Source organism: Daphnia carinata, chromosome 5 (assembly GCF_022539665.2).
Source record: "Daphnia carinata strain CSIRO-1 chromosome 5, CSIRO_AGI_Dcar_HiC_V3, whole genome shotgun sequence".
NCBI lineage: Eukaryota > Metazoa > Arthropoda > Branchiopoda > Diplostraca > Daphniidae > Daphnia > Daphnia carinata.
In genome coordinates, this window is record NC_081335.1 from 4755828 (window position 1) to 4770051 (window position 14224).

The window sequence follows — 14224 nt, forward strand, 5'->3', positions numbered from 1 at the left end:
TGGAAACCTGAATCCTTCGTTTGACACCTGCGAGAGTGATTGTGATATATCTTGTTCGAGTAAATTTGTCAAGGGACCGCTGGTTGCGGAAGCTAAGGAAGGATCACATGCCACCGATCTTCCGAGTAGGACTGTAGAGACAAAGGACATTGGCAAAAAGTCGTGTTCCTTGCCGTCTAAGACCTGCAAGAAGGATCGAGAGATGGCCGTTCTGACCGAATTAGAACCGATTTTGCTATCTGGTGAAAACGATGGGCGCACTACCATTCTCCGTTACACTGCACGTTCAGAAATTCCTCGAATCGCTGGTAAAAACGGACGGGTTATTAAACTGCTAGAGAAGAAACACGGAGTTAAAATTGATCTTCCACTAGGCGATAACGGAAACATAGTCATCTCTGGAAGCAACGAAACAACTCGCCTGGCCGTCGAAGCTAGCATTCGCGACAGGCTCATCATGACTGTTACATTGCCGAATGTCGATGCAAACACCCGTGTGGCGATCCAGAAACTAGTTGACCTAAAAAAGCTAAGAGTTTTGAATGACGCGAACCAGGAATCTGTGACTTTTACAGGACTAGCCAGAGACTGCAAAGTTGTTCTGAATGTCCCAAGATGTTAACGTTTTGTCGTGTAACTGAAAAATACAATCGTTCTGCCGATTATTTGCTACTCTATTTGTTATTTTAATTCATAGGCTAAGGTTTGCCACAATGTTGGAAGTAGGGGTTCTGGTGATAGGATGCCCATTACGACATGGGAGCAATGTATATTCATACATAATAATAGCACTATAGAAATAATAAGTATGAGAAAAATCACGTCCTATCGACACAGATGTCTTGAATTGAAGACATTAACAAAATTATACATTGCTTACCAAAGGTTTTTACCCCTGCAGTTGGTTTGCCTTAACATAAGTATACGCATAATTGGCTAGTATGCGTGTATTAAAATAAATATATGGTTCCAATATCGACATTCTGTTAGCATAGCCCAAAATGCGTAGGTGTTAGCTATCGCTTAAGGTTCTTACAGTCGTATTGATAATTGGTATTGGCAAAGCGAGTGTGAATTCGAGGTCACTTCAATCGCAGGTAAAGATATTTGGACCTGGACCAGCTGGAGCTTGTGTAAATCCACGCTCCAAAAACAGGCAGTTCGTGAATTCATATTGCCCTTCCGAACAAGGCGCTGCGCACCCAACATCTGCCTTTTTCGCATCTGACTGGGTTTGCTAATGAACACCTGTACAAATCATTCGCATTGATGTTTTGTTGCTGCAAGATCGCCCACTCAAAATATTTCGTATAAATTGAAGGATGATTTGGAACTAGATTATCAGTTGATTGTCTGAAAGCTGGGGTTTTCGATTCAACAAGGTACAACTTCACCGCCATGGCTCGTCAAATCCTTTTGGTATAGTTCTACATTTTATTGTAACATAACATTTTTTTCACTTGTTACTTTCTTTCTATTTCATAATCATGCTATTCGATTGCTGCGAGCAAACTATAAACTCATTCTTTATTTCATTTGTATAACTAACATGCCTTGTGTTTGCGTCATAAAGATTGTAGGTCTTTCCTTTTATTTGATGGTTTGGAGTGCAGCCGCATCGTCCATTCGTTTCAACGCCATAGAAGGTGCAAAAAGTTATGACAACCCACCGTATACAGTGAAATTTAAATAAGCAATATCTAATTTTCTTTGGTCAGGAGACCCTTCGGACCGCAACAGAGGTGACGAAGCTGAAGTTGACCAAATCGTAGGTGGAACAGCCGTCAGAGAAGGAGCAATTCCCTACCAGGTAAAACTATCGCTTATAACATAATCAATCGAATCAAATCGCTACAAAAAAAATGTAGAGAAAAAAAAATAAGTGAGAAATTTTTGTGCTTTACCAAGAGCTATGGTCGTTCTAGTCACCTAACGGTTTTAAAATTACAGATATGGAACTCTAAATTTGATTTCTGCGACTATAGGCTGCTCTTTTGAGGAACGGAGGCTTCTTTTGTGGGGGATCGCTAATCGCCAGTAACTACATCTTGACTGCTGGCCACTGTTGTAAAGCAGTGTAGGTCCTCTTCTTGCACATATTGTTCAAGTCACGTTTCCAAAAAATCTTAGTAATTGTGCTCTATTATCAATTGTGCTATATTTTCAAATTAGGCGAAGCCCGAAGGATTTAACGGTTGTATTGAACAGCATTAAGTATAAACCTGGGGAACGCAGCCGCAATGCTGTAGTTCAGACGGTAACCAAGATTATTATGCACGAGAAGTACAGTGAAGCCGGTGGCAACATAGTGAGTCTTCAATTTAAATGAAATTTGCTTCTCGTAATAATGCAGGTTCTTTATTCATTTCTGTTGCACACTTGTTTTTTTTTGTAGGAAAATGATGTCTGCCTGCTTAAATTAAGTGCACCGGTGAATCTCAAATCAGCTAAGCTTCCCGCCGCAAGCTGCAATCCCAGAGAGCATGTTGGAAAGACTGCGACGACCAGCGGATGGGGACAAACTACACCAGGTAATTCAAACATTAAACTGCCTTCGCACACAATTTTGAAACTCAGCTTCGTTACATATCAAACAAAAAAAAAAAGGTTGACAAACCGAAGGTAAGATACGTTCTTAAGAAGTTTTTTATTCTCAAAAAACCAACATCAGGGCAATCAACAGGGCAGTCATCTAGCTCCTTATTGCAAGTGAAGCTCACGGTTATGTGCAATGTACAATGCCAGGAAAAATATAAAAACACTTCAATTAAAATCAGCAACTCGGAAATTTGTGCTTACGACAATGGCAAGGATTCGTGTTTCGTAAGTGTGTCGTTTTTTTTCTTTCGTGTGTGTGTGTGTGTGTGTGTGCTGGATTATGTAGCATGCAAGCCTTACTTACGCATTGTGGTTACGTGCGTATCCGTATGTCTTGTAGGGTGATAGCGGTGGACCTCTAGTCGTTGATGGAGTTCTAGTCGGTGTTGTCAGTGGTGGAGGCAATGGCGGCTGTGCAGCTGTAGGCGAACCCGGCTACTATGCCCGTGTCAGTTGCTTCATGAGCTGGATTAACAAGAATAAACAATAAGTTTACTGAATTTTTACTACTGGGCCCATCGCTACACCATCACGGATAACCGATCTGATCGTATTATTTTAAGCCAAAGTTTTCCTGTTAACCCAAAATTTTCGACCAGTTGATTTATACCCTGTAAATGGGTTTCAATCATATATGATAAAATGTAATAATTTAGTTTGCATTTTAAATAGTCAAAAGTTTCTACATTCATCTTTGTTACATATGGAATAAAAAAAATTAAATTGAAGGAATAGCTAAGAAGAAATCTTCCTTGAAAATTTATTTGCCTTCCATATGGTCTAGTGGCTGATTTTCGTGATCATCATAGATGAGATGCTGTCATCCCTTTTACTTTTAGTATTACTTTCTTCCTAAAATTTGAAAAACCCACCAATACTGAAAAGTTACGAAATTTCTTATGTTGTGTTCTCATCCTTATTTTTTTAAGCAAAAAAAAACATAAAAACGTCATTTTTATTAACGTTAAATAATGGCAACGTAAACAGCTAAGTAATGTTGAGACGGATGACTAGACTAGTACACGTTTTGCAGTAAATGCCTTAATCGCCAACAATCCACTGGAATCCTTGCCTTTCAGCTAGTTGCATGCCGGAAGAAGTGGATGAGCGACCAAGCCCACGAAAATCCTTTCGCAATAAACAATAAACCTGTTTAAACATTACCTTCAATTTTCAAATGACGTCAACGCTTGTCGTTTACGATCGTCACCGCATTGGTGTCTTATATCTCGGCTGTGAAGCGTCACGGCCCTTTAATGTCGTGATATGATCAGCAGAGCCAAACATAACTCGCCACTATTAGTTCAGAAAAAGTTTTAGGGTCCCTAAAGGTTTCTTCGCAGGGATCGGTGCTGACGCCTGTGCCACCCCACTTAATGATATGAAATGGTTAACAGAGCTAAACATGTTTGCTAAAAACCTGGGACATTAGAAATCAGAAGGCATTTTAAAACCAAAGTTACGGTTTGGATCAACACGGCGACAGTTTGGATTGTTCGTCATGGGACGAGTTTTGCGTCAGTTACGGTCGTTGGTGTATACTCCGTAAGTCCAGTCGACGTTGCGCAAGAGATTCACGTTTGCCGGCACTTCCTTACACGGATTTGCTTGTTACAAAGAGTTTTCAATAACCGTGTTAATTACTTGAGAGCAGCAGCGACGGACATGGGCTGTTGTCACAGCATTTCTTCAATCGCCCTTTTAAGCACACGATTGCAAACAAAAAGTAAGGTTTTCTCATTGAGCAAAACAAAAAAGATGCTAAAACTTCTGTGCCTGTTGTCGTGTAAGTCAGTGACGCATGTTGACCAAACGTTTGCAATCCAGCACTGCAGTTGGCAACTCCACGGAGATCCATTTTCGCATTTCGAATGTTTTCTTGCTACTTCGTTTTGCAGCTTATTCTTAATATTCAAAAACTAGATTCTCGTGAGCACCTTTTAAACCTCCAATCCGTTTGCTTATTTGGTGTTTTTCCCTTTAAATTTTTTCCACTGCAACATAATAATTGCGGTTTCAAGCGATCCTGCCGCGCTTCGGCGTGCAATCTAAGGCCCATTGTCAAAATGCATCTGTTACCGCTCAATTGCTAATTGTATGAAATTTCTGAATTATCCTTTTAAAAGAGGATAAACCGTGAAAAGTAAAAAAGTCTTTTCCAAAAATAAGTTGATTCAGATACCCGACAATGCACAGTTTATTTTACTAAAGGCCGTGATTTTTTTATAAGGAACTACTAACAACATATCTTGCAACAAATTGGGTTTGTCACATAGCATCGTAGCTTTAGACGATTTGCCAAACTTGTTTCAATGTAAACCGTAGTTAAATGCTCAAGTGCAAACAAGAAAATTAGGGATTAAGACGAGAAAATGCTCACCACTTCCGTATAATGTGTTTCGGTCATTTCAAACTTATAAAGTTGCTACTTTTGCAGCAAAGACGTCCAAAGCGGGGAAGAAATCCTGGCACACTGGCAAAATATTAGAAGCCGGTAAAAGGAAGCCGTAGGCGCCAGTGTCAGACAGCTCAAAGGTGTAACTGTATTTGATACCAATAGATTTGGCCCAATCGTCAGAACCACCTGCAAAGCAAAACACGAAAGAGGCAATCAAAATCAGAGCTTTCGTCATGAGGTGCATTGTTTGGCAAAGTGAGGCATACCTGCAGCAGGATAATAAAGAGCGGCCGAATTACCAACCGAATATCTATATTTACTGAATTTTGCAACGGCAGCTTTGGCTAGCGTCAACATATCAGAATAATCTGACGGGTAAACGACGTCATAACCCCAAGGAATCAGAGCGGACTGGCCATAGCTGTGCAGGGTCAAGTAAAGCTAGGAAAAAAATACATGAGGGTTAGAAATGGAAGAGATCTAGATACACACAAGGCATTTCAAAAAGAAGATGTTACTTTAATCGAACTGGCTTTGCTTTTGATAAAATTCGAAGTGGCAAGAGTCTCCGGCTCTGTGAAGGCACTAGTGCCCTTGTAGACTTCCGAGCATGGGTTCGTGCTGGTTCCCAGACCACCCCACTGGATGAAACGCGTAACAAGTTTAATGAAGAAATAAGAAAAAGATATAGGCACATTTAAATTAAATAAGACGACAAGGTAGTAACCTCACCTTGTAACCAAAGTTACGATTTGGATCTACACCACGACAGCTTGTCCAGCTCATCACAGAACGAGTTTTACGCCAAAGCCGATTGGAGGTGTGCGTATATTCATAACCTTATAGTAAAATATTTTGTTTTAGTTTAATAATATTTTTAAAAATATATTATCATTATTATTATAACCATCGGGATTCATGACGGGCATGATGTACCAGTCAACGTTGGTCAGAAGAGCCTCGTTGGCAGGCACTTCAACCAATTGCCGGATGATGTAAGTAGCCAAAGCCGGGGAAATCCATTCCCTTGCGTGAATTCCTTAAAATGTACAAGATTACCTTTAAAAAATGTTTGAAAACATCTGGTCTATATTGTTCTACGGAAAATACCTCCGTCAATCCAAATGGCGGGCTTAACGACAGATGAAGAGCAGTTGAAAATGCGAACAACGTAGAGCGGTCGCTTCTCGTACGAGGTACCGATGTTGATTAGCTCAACGCGACCAGGGTAAGTGGAGGCTAGGTAACTCAAGTAACCGTAGATATCAACTAATCGGTGATAGCTTGTCCAGTCCATGCTATGGCCTGCGGGTAATCAAGAAACTTATCACACTAGTTGTTGAAAAACGGTTCGTATTGCATTAAAGTAAGTGCCCCGAGTAAGAAATAAGATGGTTAAATATGCTACTGTCTTAAGTGGGCTATGTACAGTATGTCTAAACGAAATAAAATTCTTAATCGCCAACAGCATCAGAGAATTATGAAGGTGTGTGTCATTGTCATTTAATTCTATGTAAACGGCTTCCTGTTTATTACGTTAAGTTACCTGCTTTTGTGTTAATAGAGCTTGTGTTGTGCTTCGCAGTTCCGTTGTCGATGGTAGTCTGCAGGTCGTTGATCTTGATCACATAGCTGATATTTGCTTGTGTCAGTTTCACCTTCAGTTCCTTCTGAACTTGTGGAGCTACTAGCAATTCAGTTGCCGCCGCTTTATCAGTTTTGGGTTCTTTCCACACCTCAACATCTGTGTTTGATCAAAATTTATCGTAAGCTTTAAAACGGTCAGACTATAAACCGTGCGTTTAACTCACTGTATTGTTCGGTGATTTTTCTTAGAATTTCACGTTCTCCATTTGAAAGGATTGTTATTGACCAAACCTGGAATCCGGAATACGAAAGAGCTTTCTCGTCTATTCCGACTTCCTCTGTAGCAGCAGATGGGTCTGCGGCAAATACCGAACTGAAGACCAGTAGGACGAGCAGCGTCAGCATCCTACGATACATAGTATTACAGACAGATTTTAAATTTAAACACTCGATTTTAAATGATTAATAATCATCAATAATTGCTTAAATTCTGTAAGGACGCACAGGGTAATACATAGGTTGTACCTTGTTTCGTTTTCTGTCGTTTTGGAACTCTACTTTGTGATACGCCTTTTGAGCTGGTATAGCTGTCGCTTGGTCGCTGGGCAACTGGATTTGTTCAAAGCAATGGTCCAGTAGGATACGTGACATGCCGGGTTAGCCCAGCTGTTGTGTAAACACAGTTGGTTCTGTTAAAACGAGACTGCAGCGCAAATGTACTAACAGATGACGCATTTTACTAAATTGATTGAGATCCGGCAATTACAAGCTCTTTTGATTACGAAATCATTCTACGTTTCGCAAACAAAACGAAAAGCCCTGGTCGAAGAACCATCATAGTTTTTTTTTTCTCGTGAATTGTAAAAATCTTGTGAAATTCGCGAAGATGGCTTGTTCAATACAATCAAGGATAAACTGGAATTTTGGCAACATAACAGTTTTAATAAAGTCGGTGATATGAACCATATTTCCTTCCATTGGTACCATCAGTTTAACATTACATTCAGATACAAAGTCCGGAAGACATTTTTTTTCTAGCAGGCTATTTGCCACCGTTTCACCACCAATAATGATAAATACATGCCCACTCTCTATTGTACACCTTAGACGATGACGCAGAAAAAGATAGCGCTGTTACTAGTTTACTTAATTAAGAAATTGGGCGTTTGGTTTTAATTTGAATTTTAAAATAAATCTTTTGATTCCATCTCCGTTTTTAACAGCGCCGTAAGATGTCTTTAATAATGTTCTCTGTATAGTTAAGAAAACATACTTGTTCGATTGAAACTTATATAATGTAAAATATAACCCAAAAAATTATTGTAAAAATTATTTCCCATACCGGGAATCGAACCCGAGCCTCCTGGGTGAAAGCCAGGTATCCTAGCCACTAGACCATATGGGATAACACAAAGATTTGTGCCGAAACCCGGGATCGAACCAGGGACCTTTAGATCTTCAGTCTAACGCTCTCCCAACTGAGCTATTTCGGCACATTAAATGATTGTTATTTTGTAATTGAGAAGCGCAGCCTATGAGAAGAACGAAATATGAACGCCAAATATGTATTTCCGAAGATTCGTTACTATCATCTATTGAAATTTGGTGGCGATCGGATCCAGAAACTGCAGAGCACCTGTTGTTCTACGTTGCATGCAACAAGATTTATCCAAAAAATCATTTTTTGCCTTACTTTTTTAACTTTACACAATTCATCATTACTTTTACTACAAGAATATTCTCCTACCTTAGTACTGTTACACTCCTTCAGACATCTAATTTGACAATGCTCCATAAGTTTACATTGCTTATGTACCCAAGGGCTCCTTTTTTAAAACTTGGCAGGACAAATCCCCTTCATTTTCTTAAACCTAGTATAAAAATCACGGTTTCTATTAAGGATTTAATTATTTTTTATTTAAACTTTCTTATAAAAACAAATCTATTTGTTTTTTTGTACTGAAATAACTGCTTGTAATTTTTTATGATTTGGAGATTTAAAAAATCCTTTCATTAGACATATTTAACCAACTAGTTATAAAACACGTTTCAATTTCTATTTGATTTTCAACTTAGGGTCATGGTCTCTATGTACTCTTTTGAAAATTCTTTTCGTTTCAGATGAAAAAAACCCCGTTAAATTACAAAAAGTACTTCCCATACCGGGAATCGAACCCGAGCCTCCTGGGTGAAAGCCAGGTATCCTAGCCACTAGACCATATGGGATACTTGCCGAAACCCGGGATCGAACCAGGGACCTTTAGATCTTCAGTCTAACGCTCTCCCAACTGAGCTATTTCGGCATGTAAACATGTTCTTTTTTCTTTTCCCAGAGCAGAGATAGAGAGATGTTCGGGAAAGACTACAATGTAACAGATAGAGACTAACTTTCACTTTCAACTCACACGGTTTCTGATAGGTTCATTCGTGGTTAGTGGCATTTAGTTTTGGGTTCTGCACTAAGCATAAAAGTGAAATGATTTAATGAGTGGCGTGCGGCCACCTCTTTTTCTTACATCGCTTCAAAGATATTGCAAATTTTTGCCCTATTTTTCACTAATTGGAATCAGCTTTATTAAATAAAAATGTAAAAAGCTTCCCATACCGGGAATCGAACCCGAGCCTCCTGGGTGAAAGCCAGGTATCCTAGCCACTAGACCATATGGGATGTTAAACACTCATGCCGAAACCCGGGATCGAACCAGGGACCTTTAGATCTTCAGTCTAACGCTCTCCCAACTGAGCTATTTCGGCACATCAAAATTACGTGAATGCGTGTGCAGAGCCTGAGACGTTTTTGTTAACGGAATATACTTATTAAAATTGCTACTTGTAGGAACAAATATGGGACTAGGCAAAAGGAATTACCATCTTGAGGAATAAACCAACAGCAACTGTTATTCGAAACTGAGTTCCATTTTCCAACATGATACTGTACTGGCGGGCCAGCAGAAGTGTGATAGAACTTTTATTATGAGGGCTACCGCATCTAGCGGTTATTCACGCAACTCGAGGATGTTATGCCTAACTCAAAACGCGAAAAAACATCTAGTTCATAAAGAAAATCCAGCATAACGTAGAAATTCATTTAGCTACGTAAAGAAGTAGAATGAATTTACTATTTATCACGATTATCAAACTACATTTTGTAAACTGGGTTTCGAAAATATCCAGATTGTTTTTTTTTTTGACGTCCTGTAAATCCTTCAAGGAAGTCATCAAAAAATTTTGATCGTTTAGTTGGTTTCACAACGATTTTTTATTCTAGATACAACCATTAAATCTGACAATCAATGGAAACCAATAAGCGCACCCATAAAAAAAAAATTTGTATGCGCTATCAGTGGGTTACTTATTTACTTAAACTGAAAGTTACAGATATGCCGAGAAGGAAACCCGACTCCCAATTTTAAGATAATTCCGTATTCAAAACGCTGTCGTCATTTCATTTCCTTTTTGTCTTTATAGGGTACACTATACAGAGTAAACCGAGTAACCGATATAAATCCTCGGACATCTGTGAATAGATTGGTAGGCTACACGGAAGTGAATGACATCCCTCAACCAGCTTGCGTGATAATCTCTACTTCCTTCTAGGCCGCCATGATGCTGATCATGCACCTCTCAAGAATAGCCCCGGCAACCCGCCTAGCAATTTGGCATTGCGTTGAAGGATATAGTCACTGAACCCACTTTCCTGTTAATCCTCAACACTCATCTCTTTCTAGGTCTCGTTTAGCTTTAGTATGATAATCGCTTATTCTTTGACTACATTAAGACCACTATACCTCATTCTCAACTGTCGTGTGCTAACCCATTTGCAGCAGGCGAACTGTTAGTTTGTTTATTAGTTTCGGCTAAGCCCATAGCTGTAATAAACACATAAACAAATAGATGACTTGAGAGTGTGATTTGATGTACATCAATTATGAAATGCAAAAATACCAAAAGAAGAAAATGCCATCTAACCAGCGGACTTCCAATTTCAGTAGGTCTATACGTTGTCGGTAAATAGGTCTGTGTTAGAAGGTCAGTATTTAATGACAAAGATCATTATTGGCACTGGTATAAGGCTGGGGGATTACTATAATTGACCGACAGTTTTAATAAGAAACAACAAACGCGCAAAACTAGTGAAGTAGAAATGCGCGATGCCTACAAATAGCGGAGACATCTGGTCGGCTCCTAGTTGGATGAGTCACGCAGAAATTGGACCTACTTTCCACAGGAAGGAATGGATATCTAATCCGACTGATCCTTCCCCACCGTCATTGAAAAAGCTGGGTGTTCCGCTTGTTTTTGCAATGATGCTCTCCTCTTATACTGAAAAATAGTGGCGATGATCCTTTGGCCGGATTGTTCATCCGCTGAGGGTAATTAAAAGCGCATCCCATTATAATCTATGCAGTTTCTCTTCCGTGTCCCCCCTTCCATATTCCTCATCAGCTTGCAAAGTAATTGTTAGCCGATATCGACGTTCGATGTGGATTCGAGGCAATGAATAAGGGATTGGTTGTTTGCCAAGCTATTGGTGAGCGTCCTGAAATCCGATCAGTCTACCAGCCGCCGTCTCTCTTTCTTTTGAAAATACAGGCATATCAAAACAAGCCCTATGCCCCTGCAGAGAGCGAAAAATAAAACAAAAATCTTTAATTGAATAAAGGGATAGCTTTAAAAGACAGCGAATAAAAGAATGAATAGCCTAGTATTCGTTGCACAAATCTAAATGCATTGGTGTTTTAAATGCAGATCAAGTGTCAATAATAGAAAAAAAATTTCTGAATTTATTCCTAGCACGTTTTGCATGAAATATCATCATATAAACATTGAAACGTAACAGGCACCCTATTTTTAATGAAAGCTCTCACAATTTATATTTAGTCCTTTCGTATTTAGTACTACCAATCGTCGTACTGAGCTGGTAACACCAAACGAGATGCAAAAATTTGTAAATAGAATCTTTCACCCTCGTTTTGTGTTCTCAACTCACCACCCAAATCCCTAACGTCAGTCATCATTGATTATACGGGGCGTGTCTAGCAACGCATGACGAAGGTGTATTTACAGTGTTACTGGATCCAATGCGTGCCGACAGCCCCCTCTTTTATATCTGTCATTCTTCTGATCCAACTGCCAATCATTCGACCCCGCTCACAGGCCCCAACAATGGTACGCATATCAGCTACGACCAAAAGATGCGGAAGCAAACAACGAGTTTATTCCACGCGACAAACTATCGCCGCAATCGATTCCGATAGCTCGGCGAATTGAATTAAATTTAACGTGATTACGTTATAAGAAAGGAAAGAAAGAAGAAAAAAGACGGGGGGGGGGGGGCCAATATATGGATGGTGAGATTGGAAACGAAGCAGATTCCTATTCTCTGTGTGCGGCTATCTGCCGAACGATTTTAAGCCGATCGGCGGCTATTAATCACGTCAACTTTTGACCCGGCCGCAGCAGATAGATCCAAGACAACTATCAATCCGCTCAAGAAGAAGCCTGTACATGCCGCCGTTTCTGGTACAGCTTTAATATGTTACGTACCAGATCTTGGTCCGACTCCTTTCACTCTTCCATTTCCATTCCATGTCTCTACATAGAACAGACAGAGAGAAATTCTCGAATGCAAATTTGGCACATTGGCTCAAGAGTCTCGTACTGTAAAAGGGCGACTGTATGTTTTGGACAAAGGGGCGCTATCCTATACGTAAATGTGATCTACTTTATGTGATGAAACTCTGTTACAATGGATATATTGAAAAAGGGATGAGATGTCCGCCTATACCATCCAATTATCAGATGGTATCTATTTAAAAAGCAAAATAATTCCTTATTTGATAAAACAACAACACGCTGCGGGTTCAGTGGGGAAAAGAGCCCCCCCTCTTTTCCCCACTGAATCCTGGGGCAGTGCTCAGCTTGGGTGGGGAGAACTGGAACATGTTTATGTCCGCGTTTACTAATGAGGTCTATGATGTCAAAACGAGACGATAAAAGCAGCTCATTTCACGTCGTCGTTGACATATCCAATTCATGGACATGTCAATAGAAGCATAATAAGAGTTGCTATGACTGATTTTTGCTGCGGCACAGGAAACCAGTCGACGGGAAAAAATGGAACAGATAAGGACAAGCAGAACGAGCGGCGGGGTGTCCATAGATAATTAGCCTTTCCCTTCTTTTTTTGTGCACTTTCTTTCTTAACGCTTCATGCGGCTGTATGTGTCTATAATATATCTCACGATGAATCCATCAATTCATGCGGGTTTTCCTCGTTTCCCCAAAATGTGATTAGGCTACACCCGAAAAAAAAAAAAACATCATCATTAACACCAAACCGTAAATCGCTCGTCTTATGATCGGGACAAACACTCAACTATTCGCTAACAGGCGCGTACGTTTTTTTACTAACGTTGCGTTACTTCGTTAACCCGCCGAAACCTGGCCGCGGCATTTATTAGATAAATGACACACGTTTTGATTGTTTTTCGCTTCTTACGATGGAATGTTTTTTGTGCAGGGCCTGTAGTTATTAGTCATCAGCAAGTCATTAATGTTTCGACTAAATCCTGCGTACTATCGGCTGTTTGCCTGGGATTGCTTGTCAAGTTGGCCACACAACTGGCACGTGAGGGCCAGTACAATCCTTGTAGTTAACGACTGACCAAATAAATGGCAATCGAAGCGGGTGGCCTCAGCTGGACGTCGAGTCACTGGCTGAAGAAGTAGAGGTCGGTAACATCTGCGCTCATGGCGTAACTCGACTAGTATATACCGCAACTGGAATTCATCAAGCGTTTGCCCGTTCACGCGCACATGCACGCGGCCAACGGATAGCCTGTTTACACACACAGCGCAATTAGATATCCTTTTTTCTAATATGTTATCGTCTTTGCTGTGCTGACTGTATAAAAAGTAGCAGTTATTGGCCAAAAGAACGAAGAGGGGGGGGGTCTTGCCAGGTCTTTTTTCTGTATCTAGTTTCGTTCGGGCGCCGCAATTCACGCAGTTGGCTCAATGCAACAAGGAAAAGCATTCATTCGTCTTGGTCGGTCTTAATTTTAATCTATAGTCCAAACGGAATACGCTCAGTCATCCGAAGTTCTTGCGCAACTCTGTCGTTTCTTTGCCGTTGGCCGGCAAAGTCTCAGCCGCACGTGACGCTGATGGTCTGGTCAACGTCATTCTTTTCTCTCCTGGTCCGCTTTGAGAGATAAACGAGTTGACCCGCTGCCGCAAACAAACAGATGCCTCAGCTGTGGCAGCAACAGCACAGCCGCTAGAAAACCACGGCTGCTGGCCCGCCGGTCTCGTCCGCTTCGTTTGCTGGACTCACAGTCGTTTTTTTTTTCTTTTTCCTGTTTTTTTACTACTCTATCATTTTTTTTTATTGTAATTCTCCTTTCATGGGTTTTGTGTGTAGAATCAGAGTTTTATACGGGAGGCCAGTCAAGTCTACAATGAAGCGGAATGGATGGTGTCGGAGAGTCCCTTTTCTTTCGCCTTTCTATTGTGTGGCCACAGGGACAAGACGGATCGCCTATTAAATAGGCCTATTGCACAGAGCTCCTTCCAATATGTGTACAGTCGGCTAGCCGACGTTTATTAGATTGGCGTTTCAAAGAATATCTTATACAT

General features: G+C 40.4%; 2 protein-coding genes and 6 non-coding genes across 8 annotated transcripts; 1 reads left to right on the top strand and 7 right to left on the bottom strand.

Moving 5' to 3' along the window:
- Positions 1 to 1327: 1327 nt before the first annotated feature.
- Positions 1328 to 3344, top strand: LOC130696229 (trypsin alpha-3-like). Its single transcript, XM_057519311.2, has 8 exons — positions 1328 to 1419; positions 1574 to 1646; positions 1719 to 1810; positions 1986 to 2077; positions 2173 to 2308; positions 2396 to 2531; positions 2672 to 2823; positions 2939 to 3344. The coding sequence occupies exons 1-8, from the start codon at positions 1399 to 1401 to the stop codon at positions 3086 to 3088; spliced, it is 852 nt and encodes a 283-aa protein (XP_057375294.1). The 5' UTR covers positions 1328 to 1398; the 3' UTR covers positions 3089 to 3344.
- A 1427-nt stretch (positions 3345 to 4771) lies between these two features.
- On the bottom strand, positions 4772 to 7196 carry LOC130696225 (carboxypeptidase B-like). The gene is made up of 9 exons (XM_057519306.2): positions 7109 to 7196; positions 6808 to 6989; positions 6543 to 6740; positions 6107 to 6301; positions 5904 to 6035; positions 5729 to 5835; positions 5515 to 5637; positions 5263 to 5437; positions 4772 to 5182 (listed from the first exon to the last, which is right to left on the bottom strand). The coding sequence occupies exons 2-9, from the start codon at positions 6986 to 6988 to the stop codon at positions 5013 to 5015; spliced, it is 1281 nt and encodes a 426-aa protein (XP_057375289.1). The 5' UTR covers position 6989; positions 7109 to 7196; the 3' UTR covers positions 4772 to 5012.
- A 720-nt stretch (positions 7197 to 7916) lies between these two features.
- Trnae-uuc (transfer RNA glutamic acid (anticodon UUC)) lies at positions 7917 to 7988 on the bottom strand. Its single transcript has one exon. It is a non-coding gene; the product is annotated as a tRNA-Glu (tRNA).
- Positions 7989 to 8003: 15 nt separating this feature from the next.
- Trnaf-gaa (transfer RNA phenylalanine (anticodon GAA)) lies at positions 8004 to 8076 on the bottom strand. The gene has a single exon. It is a non-coding gene; the product is annotated as a tRNA-Phe (tRNA).
- A 661-nt stretch (positions 8077 to 8737) lies between these two features.
- Trnae-uuc (transfer RNA glutamic acid (anticodon UUC)) lies at positions 8738 to 8809 on the bottom strand. Its single transcript has one exon. It is a non-coding gene; the product is annotated as a tRNA-Glu (tRNA).
- Positions 8810 to 8813: 4 nt separating this feature from the next.
- Positions 8814 to 8886, bottom strand: Trnaf-gaa (transfer RNA phenylalanine (anticodon GAA)). The gene has a single exon. It is a non-coding gene; the product is annotated as a tRNA-Phe (tRNA).
- Positions 8887 to 9179: 293 nt separating this feature from the next.
- Trnae-uuc (transfer RNA glutamic acid (anticodon UUC)) lies at positions 9180 to 9251 on the bottom strand. Its single transcript has one exon. It is a non-coding gene; the product is annotated as a tRNA-Glu (tRNA).
- Positions 9252 to 9264: 13 nt separating this feature from the next.
- Positions 9265 to 9337, bottom strand: Trnaf-gaa (transfer RNA phenylalanine (anticodon GAA)). The gene has a single exon. It is a non-coding gene; the product is annotated as a tRNA-Phe (tRNA).
- Between the last annotated feature and the right edge of the window lie 4887 nt (positions 9338 to 14224).

What these genes read in the sequence shown, in the direction of transcription:
- LOC130696229 (XM_057519311.2), top strand. Translation starts at nt 1,399, where the DNA reads ATGGCTCGTCAAATCCTTTTG. An exon ending in TGGCTCGTCAAATCCTTTTG is followed by an intron (nt 1,420 to 1,573) that starts GTATAGTTCTAC and finishes TGCGTCATAAAG; the next exon opens with ATTGTAGGTCTTTCCTTTTA. An exon ending in TCGTTTCAACGCCATAGAAG is followed by an intron (nt 1,647 to 1,718) that starts GTGCAAAAAGTT and finishes TTCTTTGGTCAG; the next exon opens with GAGACCCTTCGGACCGCAAC.
- LOC130696225 (XM_057519306.2), bottom strand. Translation starts at nt 6,988, where the DNA reads ATGCTGACGCTGCTCGTCCTACTGGTCTTCAGTTCGGTATTTGCCGCA. An exon ending in AAAAATCACCGAACAATACA is followed by an intron (nt 6,741 to 6,807) that starts GTGAGTTAAACG and finishes GATCAAACACAG; the next exon opens with ATGTTGAGGTGTGGAAAGAA. An exon ending in GCAAAGCCAGTTCGATTAAA is followed by an intron (nt 5,438 to 5,514) that starts GTAACATCTTCT and finishes TTTTTTTCCTAG; the next exon opens with CTTTACTTGACCCTGCACAG.